Raw genomic sequence first — 11,464 nt, forward strand, 5'->3', positions numbered from 1 at the left:
AGAGGGAGAGAGAGAGGGAGAGAGAGGGAGAGAGAGAGGGAGAGAGAGAGAAAGGGAAAGAGAGGGAGAGACAGAGAGAAGGAGAGAGAGAGAGAAAGGAGTTCCTGGTGTTGAATGAATTTTTCTCTTTATCTCCTTCTTTCTGGCCTCCTCTGTATGTCTGTGAAGACCTCCCCGCGAATTTGGTTTTCAGTGGGTGCCGTGGGTTTCTGGGTCCCCAGGAAAAACCTTTTGCGGCCCCTCTCTGCCCTCTCTTTATCTCCCTCTGCAGTCCCCACTCCACTTGCTGGCCAGCGACTGCACAATTGCCTCCCGCTTTTAAGGTGGCTCTGGACGGGTGTACGTGGGGCGGGTGTGAGGGGAGGGGGCTCTGGGCTGCAGGCGAGCTGCTCCTGAAATAGTGCCCTAGGCCCGCAGGATCGCCCTGCTGGGAGCCCCCAGCAGCAGGTTCCACCGGAGCCCTGGCCGGGGCTCAGGGAGCTCAGCTGGGGGGAGCTCTTCCTTCCTCTGCTGTTCACACAGACATGCTCAGACGGGGGTCCCCCAGAGCGGGGGACAGGGTGAGGGTGGGGAGGGGCTGTCGGGGTCCAATCCAAACCCCTCAAGGCAGCACTGGGCTCTTATCCCCCTATCTGGCTTCTCTGTGGGGCAGCTTCCCAGGTGGTGTGGGGCACATGGTGGGCGACCAGTTCCAAAGCCCCCTTGGAATCTGGGCCACCCCGGAGTAGGAAGGGTTCAGAGTTAGGAGATGCATAACAAGCAGAAGTTGGGGGTGAGGGTGCGGGTGGGGGTGAAATACCAAGGTTGTGGAAAACAAGGACTTGAAGTGGGGCGAGCAGAAGCTGTTCAGAGGGCTCTTTCCCCGAGCCTGTCACCACCCCCTTCCCACGGTGAGGCCCGGGCTCACGTGCCTGCGGACCTGGGGAGCGGTTTTGTTGGCTGTATAAAGCCCATTTGTGTGCTCGGCGGGGGAAGGGCCACTGCGGCACCATGAAGAGACAGCCGCTCCAACTGCCCGTCCCAGCCACCTCCCTCCCCAGGGAACCCAGATCTGGGGCGGTTGTTGTCGTAGGAGAAGACACTGACCCACGGCAGGGAGGCCCGGCCAAGGGAAGAGACAGGGACACCTTACAAACCACCACCAGCATCATAAAAAAAAGAAAAAAAGAAAAAAAGGCGGACTCCAGAGAAAGAGAGGGAGAGAGGGAGAGAGCTTGTAGTGCAGATGGGAGAAGGGGCCGGGGGTCTTCTCTCCTGCTAACGAAGGGTGGAGGCTGGCCAGGCGGGACTGAGGGAAACCTGCGGCCCAGGAGCCGAGAGACAGGAGCTTGGAGGCTGGTGTCTCAAGAATGTGGGCTGGTGTTTGCTCCCCCACTGCACTGGAAATCCCGATCGGAATGTGTATCCTAAATCCCTCGTTAAAGAGTGCAAAACCTGCAGATAACTTCAAGCCAGACACTGAAACCTTTTTCTCCTCCATACCCTTCAGCAGACTCACCAGCTGGGAGGATGCACCCATTTGAGCTCCCTCTGCTCTCCTTGCTCCTGCCAAGTCCTAAGAAATGGCCCAGACAGAGGGAGCAGGAGCTAAATAAGGGAGCGGGATAACAGCCAAATGAACAGAATAATGCATGTGCTGGGTCATCAGCCTGGCCTTTCTGTGTCCTGTGATTGAGCTGCCGTTCTGCAGATGTCACTTCCTTCTTCATTCTCCTGTTACCCTCCAAATTATTTTTCTCCTGCAGCAAAATTTCATGTTTCGAGGTTACCCCAAAGCCCCACCTATCCCACCTCAGAAGAATAAAAAAGCTGAAAGGTAGATTGGGCTACACTTAGTTTAATGCGAAAGAGTGGAAAAAAGGAAGCAAGCAGAGAAAAGAAGAGGTCCGACAGAGTGACCTCTGCCAGGACAGAGCTCTGGGACTGAGAGTCAACCTCCAAGGCAAGAAATGTCTTGCCAGGCGCCACCTCCTGGCTTGTCTATGAATTTCTAAATTTAATTTTTTTTTGGAGGGGGGGGCTGTTAGTCTTTCTGGGAAGTATTTCACTGTTGGTGGGCTTTGGGATTTTGCTTACTCACTGATCATTGTTTCTCAAAGATGTCTTAGCCCCAAATCCGCGCTTTCCCGGTCTCTGAGCGAGCAGCCCCTCTAGCTGCGTTCCGCCCACCCCCCATGCCTCCCAGATGGACAAAAGCCTGGGTTTCTGGGAGCTGGCATGCCTAGCAGAGAAGGAGAAAGGAGGCAAGCACCTTCCTCCGGGGACGTAGCTTTATTTTGATCATTTAGCTTTACTGTAGGTATTTCTATTGTTGCTTCCCAGCCATGCTGATTTGGAGCAGGTGTAAAGAGGACCCTTAAATGTTAAAAAAATAAAAGGTGATACTTCCCCGTTCTTGTCTCTGCTCAAACTCTGGCACCTTTGTTTCACTTCCCACGTCTCCCTCTGCAGCTCCTTTCTCACCCTGGAGTTGGCTGAGCGCCTAGGAAACCCAGCGCATTTCCTGCCCTCTGGCGCCATCTCCTGTCCTTTCTGATGCGGTGAATCCAAGGGTCCCAGTGGTGACTCTTGGGGGGTTGTTTTAAGTTAAGAGGTTTCAACCTTGATAGTTCAATTCATTACAGGAACCTCTAAGTGCTCTGAGTTTGTGTGGTGGGATATGCGAAAGTTCAGTGAGGGAGGGAGGCGGATGAAAAGGAAGCAGGAAGGATCACACAGGAACTTAACTCAAGCAGTACTGGTGGTAGCTAATTGCTGAGAGGAGAGAATCCAAGAGGTGACAGAATTAGGTGGAATTAGCTTTCCTGGAAGAGCAAGCAGCCCTTCAGCATGAAATAATGTAGCACCAGAGATATGCTAATGGGTAGGTAATCACATGCTTGTCTTCTAATACTTTGGTACTGAAGCAAAACAAAAGTGTTCAAGAATTGAAGTCAGAGTAACTCGTGGGGGAGGGAGGAGAGGTCAGAAATCTTTGGATCCTTTTCTCTGTTTCGTGGTTCACACTGCATGACAAATCTTGTAGACAGAGGGCAGGTAACAGTCTGTGGTCTGAAAGGTTGCAACATCTTTCCAAAAAAGGAGTGATTTTTAATAAAAAGATAAACCTTAGAGAAAGCTTTAAAAAAAAGGAGAATTTTGTGTCATGCATTGATTCGATGCTTAGAACACTGCCTGGTACATAAATATTTGTTGACTGAATGAATCTAGTCAGATGACAGTTTTTACTTTCTTTCTGCTTCTGCTGTTTCACAAAATTTTAGACCATAAGGGTCCTCAGGGATCATTTCAATCCCCTTATTTTACACCGGTAGACGGAGTTTTGAGGGATGTAGAAATCCAGCTGTTGTCGGTCATGTAGCTGCCAGGCTAAACCGAAAATGAGGCCACAGGTCCCAGTGTGCCCCCCTACGCCATTCTCAGATGTCAGTGTGCATCAGGATCCACTGGAAAGTTTGTTAAAACACCCATTTCTGGGCCCCATCCCCATAGTTTCTGATTCTCAGGATCTAGGGTGTGCTCAGAGATTTGCATTTCTCACAAGTTCCCAGGTGATGCTGCTGCTGCTGGGGGCAGGGGTGACGGACACCACACCCTGAGACCCACTGCCCTGCCCTGCCAGCTGGAGAAGCAGAGGGAGTACGGAGTTTGCCACTCTGGAGGGATTCCAGCCATCGGGAGTCACTCTTTGCAGTCACCTTTTTCTTTAAGGTTAGTAATCCATTTACTAGTTTACAAACATATTGAGTACTTCCCAGTGCTAGGCACCATGCCAGACCCTAGCAATACAAAAAAAAAATGAGACATAACTCCTGCCCTCAAGAACTTCATGCTCTCTTAGGGGATGAAGTTACCTTACCCAACTGCCAGAATACGATGGTGATACAGTCTAGACGCTGAGATGAGCAAAGTTTTATGGGAGCCCAGAGACGGGAGCGATGAGTAGTGAGATTTCCAGCAACCTTTCTGCAGAATGGAAACATAGCCAGGGCAGTTTAACCAGGTCCTGTAGTTATATGTAAGAACATAAAAATTGCCACTCCAAGGCACGCAGACCCATGTTTCATTGCCCGTGAGAGTGACACTGAAGGATAGATTCTATCAAGGCAGGAGTCGCCTTAATGTATTTACTGAACTGCTTCCTCTGACTTTGAAAGCCTTCCCCTTGAGAACGGGAACCAAACAAGGATGCCCTTTATCACCACTCTTATTCAACATTGTGCTGGAGGTCCTAGCCAGAGCAGTTAGGCTAGAAAAAGAAATAAAGGGCATCCAAATTGGTAGGGAAGAAGTCAAAGTGTCTCTATTTACAGATGATACGATCTTATACACAGAAAACCGCAAAGAATCCACAAGAAAACTACTGGAACTCATAGAAGATTTCAGCAAAGTTTCAGGATACAAGATAAATATACAAAAATCAGTTGGATTCCTTTACACCAACAATAAAGTACTTCCTCTGCAAGGAGGGAGGGCAAAAGGATAGGATGTCCTAGAACTGAAATCGTGTGTTCTCCTTCACCGATGGCCACCTCACTCCGCCTGTCTTCTCCTTTGCTCCTGTATTCTCTCCCGTTCATCTGATCCAAATGAAGGTCTGTACCAATCCAAGCAAGAGGCATTAACCCTCCCACTGCTTCCTTCAGTCCTGAGAACCTTTCTAGTTAAAGAGAATCTTCTTTGTTTTTGAAGGAGCTATTATATCTGAATCCCCACAGGAGTGAGAATCAGGGGATATTATAACAAAAGCTTGTGATGATGTATAGCACTGATTTAAATCATCCCCCAAATAAGAAGTCTGCTCTCAGATCAGATTGTGACAAATGATTTGGATTTCTTTGAAACCTTATGGCTAAAGAGCTTACTGTGCTTTCATTGACATTTGCTCTCAAAATATCCATACGTTTTTCAGAAAAAGGATGTGACTTTTGGAAAGGTAAACTGACTTGGCTGAGGTCACATAGCAATTTTAGGAGGACAAAGAATCAGACTCTGACTGATCCCTCTCTGAATATGTGTTATGATACTTAAAAAACAAAAGCAAAAACCTTCAAAGCCTGCAGAGGCTATTTCTAGCTGTGGCTCCTGCTGCCTCAGTCAATCTCTGTAACAGTCAAGGAGGAAATCCAAATCCCAGAACAAAAACCCAACAGATCTTTCTTTAAAAACATAACGTAATTTCTGAGACAACATCTGCCAAAGGGAAATGCAGTTATTGATGAGGTATTAATGGTCCTGCATTTTCTCCATTTTTCTACCATCAAACGTGCTTTTTATTTCATGTAGGATGTGGCTTTTATTTAAGTAGCACTGCCACTGGTTGGTTATAAATCCGTGCACATTGGGAAGAATGAACTGTTTCTGTCCTTTTTTAAAAAAAGAAAGTAGTTACTTTGAGCTGGCCCCAGAACTGTAGAGAACATCAGATCTTAGTAATGGTGTGTCACTTTTTCCTCTTAATTATTATGTTTTAATTATACAAGGAGTATCATTAATTTAGGAAAAATAGAAGATTCGCAGAAGCAAGACAAAAAACTAACATCACTCAAAATTTTCTCCATTATAGATAACCACTGTTAACATTCTGATGTTTCACAAACGTTTTTCTATGAAGCTACATATAAATATATGTATTTTGTGTATATATATATATTTACAAAAATGAGGCCATATTATATATGTGTTGGCCTATAACTTGTTTTTTTCCTTAACATTATTTTGTGAACATTCTTCTGTGTCAATAGATGCATATCCATGTCATCAAATTAATGATTAGACAGCACCGTATAGAAGTGACCAACTATCTATTTAACCAATCCCCTGCATTTGGACTGTTAAGCTATTTTCAGTTTTTACCTATAACAAACAAATTTCAATTAGAATATTCTTGTTCATATATATTAACACCCTTGTCCAACTGTTTCTTTCAGATAAATTCCTAGAAGTAGAATTAAGAAGGGTGTATCCTTTTTTTTTTAAAAGACTTTTTATTAAAGTCAGGTTTATAGAGGTATAATTTACACAGTAAAATTCACCCTTCTTAGTGTACCGTTCTATGAGTGCTGACAGTCTTGTAATCACCACCACAGTCACGATACAGACCCATTTCATCACCCTCCATAATCCCCTGTTGTTCCTTTGTTGTCAGCCTCTCTTCCCACATCCCTCCTTCTGGAACTACTGATCAGTCTCTGACCCTATAATCCTGCCTTTCCCAGAACGTCTTCTGTACGAAATCATGTAGTATACAGTCTTTTGAGTCGGCTTCTTTCCCTTAGCAGTCATTCATCTTGTTACAAATCAGGAGGTTGCTCCATTTTGTTGCGGAGTTCTTCTCACTGTATGTATGTACCACAGCTTGTTTGTCCCTTCTCCAGTTGAAGAACATGTGGGTTCTTTCTAATTTTTGGCAACCATGAATAAAACCACTATAAATATTCGGGTATATGTTTTTGAGTGGACATACATTTTTACTGTCTTTGAGTAAATACCAAAGAGCTGGCTGCCGGAGTCATAGGTTAGTGTATGTCTAACTTTGTAAGAAACTGCCAAACTATTTCCCAGCCAGGTGTACTGTTTTTCATTCCTACCAGCAGAGTATGGAGCTCCAGTTACCCCTTTTTCTTGCCAGCGCTTGGTATTGTTAGTTAAAAAAAAAAAAAAAAAGTAGCCTTTCTTTTTTTTTAAATTGTGCTCTAAGTGAAACTTTACAGTTCAAGTCAGTTTCTCATACAAAAATTTATACACACGTTGGTATGTGACCCTGGTTGCTCTCCCTATACTGTGACAGCACACTCCTCCTTTCCACCCTGGATCTCCTGTGTCCATTCAACCAGCTCCTGTCCCTTTTTGCCTTCTCATCTCGCCTCTGGACAGGAGCTGCCCATTTAGTCTCATGTATCTACTTGAGCTAAGAAGCACTCTTGTCACGAGTATCATTTTATCTCCCCTAGTCCAGTCCAGTCTTTGTCTGAAGAGTTGGCTTCAGGAATGGTTTCAGTTCTGGGCTAACGGAGAGTCTGGGGGCCATGTCTTCCGGGGTCCCTCCAGTCTCAGTCAGACGATCAGGTCTGGTCTTTTACTAGAATGTTACTTCTGCGCCCCACTTTTCTCCTGCTCCGTCAGGGACTTTCTGTTCTGTTTCCTGTCAGGGCGGTCATTGGTGGTAGCCGGGCACCATCTAGTTCTTCTGGTCTCAGGATGGAGTCTCTGGTTTATGTGGCCCTTTCTGTCTCTTGGGCTAATGTTTTCCTTGTGTCTTTGGTGCTCTTCATTCTCCTTTGCTCTAGGTAGGTTGGGACCAATTGATGCATCTTAGATGGTTGCTGGCTAGATTTTAAGACCCCAGACACCACTCACCAAAGTGGGAGGCAGAACATTTTCTTAATAAACTTTGTTATGCCAGTTGACCTAGGTATCCTCTGAAACCATGGTCCCCAGACCCCTGCCCCTGCTACTCTGTCCCTCAAGGTGTTTGGTTGTGTTCAGGAAACTTCTTGGCTTTTGATTTAGTCCAGTTGTGCTGACTTCCCCTGTAGTGTGTGTTGTTCTTCCCTTCACCTAAGATCATTCTTATCTACCATCTAGTTAGTGAATACCCATCTCCCTCCCTCCCCATCCTCTTAAAAAAAATTATTGTTTCTAATAGATATGTAGTGGTATCTCATTTTGGTTTTAATTTAGGATGTACTTTTTTAGGGTTCTTGCTGTATTTATTGCCATATTACCCTCCATAAAGGTTACATTCCTCCAATGGTATATTCATGAGTTGTCACTTTTTTCTTCTTTCTTTTGAGAGATAAACAAAGGATTCTACAATTGGCATCACAAGACTAGGCAAAAATTCAGTATTTTTCTCTCCCTCATGACCTTTTAGCCATCACACAGAAATAAAATTCACTTGTATTACGGTTAAATTTTGGACAATGAATCCCATCTTCTTGTGGACTCTCAGTATAAAGTGAGAGATATGTTCATTTGGGGGAAAATTTGGCTTAAAGACGGGTAAAGTCTACATTAGTGACTGTAGCAAGTTCTTTAAAGACATATTAAAAGTAAACTCTGACGGTTGTGCAACATGGAGAATGTAATTAATGTCTCTGAATTGAACACATAAAAATGGTTGAAATGGCAACTGTTTTGGTATATATTTTTTTACCACAATAAAAAATTTAAAGTAAACTCATCATTTCATGAGAAAGTATAATATTATGATAGTTTATTCTAATATAAAGTATTGATTGTTTTTTCTGCTTCTCAAAATAGCTCAAATTACGAAGCAGGGAAAACCTTAACTGAATGGGTCATTTTGCACCTTCTGTCAAACTTCAATATATTTCGGTAGGATTGCATTCAACTCTGATTACTAAGACTTTGTTTTTGACATTTTGTGGAAGTCATTGGCTTGATTGAGCTGAAGTTAAATAGAATAATAAATAGTTGTCTCAAAAGAAATTGCTTAAAAAATTACTTGAAACTTCCGATTAAACATGGAGAATTTAATACACATATTTACCTCCATTTCTTCATCAAACTTTACTAAAATAACTTTAAAAGAATAAAAAAAACCCAGTCAATTTCGACTCACAATGACCCTATAGGACAGTAGAACTGCCCATAGAGTTTCCAAGGAGTGCCTGGTAGATTTGAACTACTGATCTTTGGGTTAGCAGCCGAGCTCTTAACCACTACATTACCCAAATCAAAAAACCCATTGCTGTCAAGCTGATTCTGACTCTTAGTGACCCTATAGGACAGAGTAGAACTGCGCCATAGAGTTTCCAAGAAGCAGCTGGTGGATTCGAAGTCCTGACCTTTTGATTAGCATCTGAGCTCTTAACCACTACATCACCAGGGCTCCTTAAAAGAATAAGAAGACCTCAGTCCAAAAGGACAAGGAGACTTAACCTTTCCCATATTATCTCCAGCATACTTTTCCATTCTGTCCATTAGCCTTACTATTACAAAAAAGCCTTACTATTAAACCCCAATAACCATCTCTTTCTTCAAACTCCTTGGCTTCCATAACATTTTTCCAAATTCACCTCCTTCTCTGTTTATTCCTCGCTTTCCTTGACTGCGTTGGTAGACAAGTCCCCCTCCCCCGCCTTCTTCCCTCTCAGCCATGTTTTTGCTCTCCTTGGCCTGATAGTCTTCTTATGTACATTCTCTGTGGAGATCTTATTTTTTCCTCATGGTCTCAACTATCTAACCTGAATCTCCTTCCTGAACTCTATTTTGGATTCTGTTCCAGGTCCAGAGAAGCGAAATAATTTGCCAAAAATAGGATAATGCAGCGGCAGGTGGATCGGAACTCAGGACTTCTTATTCCCAGGCTGGTACCAAAATTTGCTTCCAGGTTTCTTTTAGCTCTTTTTTTCTTTCCTTGCTTTTTACCTCTTTCTTTAACTGTTCCCCAGCCCATTTTGGTTCAGTTTTCCTATCATCTTGGCTTCCTGTAGCGTCATTACAACACAGGCAAAACTTAACTAACTCTCCAAATGGCCCCCAGAGATGTCATTTTATACCACAAAGCCTCCTTCTCTCCCGCTTGACAAGAGCCTCTGTTTTCACCTTCACAAAATTTCCTTTTTAGGGAATTCAAAGGGACCTTTATCATTAAAAAGGCAATCACCATTTTGTTTTCCTTCTGAAGTATTTAACATGCCAAATACCAAATATTTACATTTTAAATGTAAACCTATTTGAGGGCTGCCTGTCTCTGTGTGGGGGAAGAGGGCCTGCGGTGGAGCGGGGAGGAGTCCGAGTGTGGAAAGCAAAGGTCTCTAACCTGAGAGACTGGAGAAATAGCAAATAAAAACCCAGCTCTGGGAGGCCTGGGGCTAATTCATCACTTTCCCCCAACAAATCATCTGGAACTTCTTTGGGTGTTTATCCCGAGAAGGGTGTAAGCAAATGAGAAGGACAGAATTTAAGCAAGAGCTAAGAAAAATTAGACCCTTAAGAAAAAAAAATTAAAAACAGTTGTTATCCTACTCTTTTATATTCCACATCAAAATCGCACTTTACCTACAGATTTCCATGGAAACCAACTAAAGGGAAATTAGAAGGAGAAGCATTGCAGAGACTTTTCTGCGCGAACTGATGTTTGATTTTCATTAGGCCAGCTTGCTTTCGTCTCCAAGATCCCAGTGTTTATTAAAACAACAATTACCCCAGTAACAATTCCTCCAAGGTAATTTGACTCACCTAACCGTTTTCAAAATCAGACAGTCCTTCATAAGGGAATTTAAAATACCATCTGTATCCTCGTTTGGCACCAAGGAAGCTCAGTCTCTCTGGGAAGCCCGTCCCCAGCAGGGCAGTGCCACGAAAACAGGCTTTTAATGCAATAATATACGCTGACGGGTAACTGTAGGAATAACGCACGGCCTGTGCTTTAAGATGGCCAAGAGCTGGTGCGTGTGTGGCGAGTTATTGGTCGCGCAGCTGGGGATAGGATGCTTTCACTCTCCCTTTTACACTAAAAACAGAAAAACAAAAAATAAACCCAACAGCCATCAAAACCGTCCCAGTGCTTCGGGAAAGCGCGCCAACCACACAAAGAAAAGGAGGGGGGCTACTGGGATTCAAAACCGTTTCCCAGGGACGGACACTCTCCTGCGCCTATCGGAGTTAACTGCGCGCTTGGTCGTAGCCAATAGATACAGAGTGTCTGGTCCAGGTCCGCCCCGAAGACTGATAGACAATAGCGTAGCCCAATGGAAGAGTGTGATGTTGAAGAAGCAACCAATACGTTCGGGAGGTGGGTGGAGAGTAGGCCAGGGGGTTGGCGGTGCCGTGTCATGGAGGCTCAGTCTCTGAGCAGCCATTGAAGGGGAAGGAACTGCGGGAGTGTGAGTGTGTGTGTGTGCGCGCGCGCGCGCGAGTGTGTGCACAAGGAGGTGGGGGCAGCCGAGTTAGAGTCCCAACTCCTTGGACTCCATTTGCTATTCTCTCCCCCCACCACACACACCTATCTGGTGGTGGTGGGCGTTATATTTGCGTTTCTTTTCATTCATTTTCAAACCTTTTTAAATTTGAGGGTTGGGGGTGGTGGGGACAGGCAGGGAAGGGGAAGGCAGCAGACGGGGCAGAAGAGGAGGTGGGGGACATGGAGATGAAGAAGAGGATTAACCTGGAGTTAAGGAACAAAGCCCCGGAGGAGGTGAGGTGACTCAGCCCCCTCCCCTCGCCCACCAACCCCATATCCCGAGGGTCGGATTTCTGGGGGTCCGGGTGGGTGCGTGGGGAGGGGTAGTAAATTAACCCCCACCTGGGGTTAGGGTTGGAGGAAATGCTTCCATTTAAGTTTTCCGTCATTAAAATCCTCTTCTTAAAATGGCGAAGGGTTTAAGTTTCCAGGGGCCTTTCTGTGTGTGCACGGGGGCTTCGCCCCTTTCGGCTGCGGGCGCGCGGGGCTCCCTGCCCTCGTGGGGGCGGGGAAGCGGGGTGGTGGGGGCCT

At 45.0% G+C, this 11,464-nt stretch overlaps 1 protein-coding gene across 2 annotated transcripts in view; it reads left to right on the forward strand.

Moving 5' to 3' along the window:
• Positions 1 to 10,934: 10,934 nt before the first annotated feature.
• The window catches only part of ANP32E (acidic nuclear phosphoprotein 32 family member E), a 12,949-nt gene continuing 12,419 nt past the window's right edge, over positions 10,935 to 11,464 (forward strand). Inside the window, exon 1 of one of the 2 annotated variants that reach the window (XM_012559469.2) lies at positions 10,935 to 11,167. In XM_012559469.2, coding sequence (XP_012414923.1) covers positions 11,114 to 11,167 — 54 coding nt within the window. In that variant the 5' untranslated portion in view covers positions 10,935 to 11,113. The remainder of the gene's footprint in view (positions 11,168 to 11,464) is intronic. The other variant, XM_004389592.2, reaches the window with a different exon arrangement.

The sequence above is a fragment of the Trichechus manatus genome, unplaced genomic scaffold (assembly GCF_000243295.1).
Source record: "Trichechus manatus latirostris isolate Lorelei unplaced genomic scaffold, TriManLat1.0 scaffold00250, whole genome shotgun sequence".
In the NCBI taxonomy this organism is placed as follows: domain Eukaryota; kingdom Metazoa; phylum Chordata; class Mammalia; order Sirenia; family Trichechidae; genus Trichechus; species Trichechus manatus.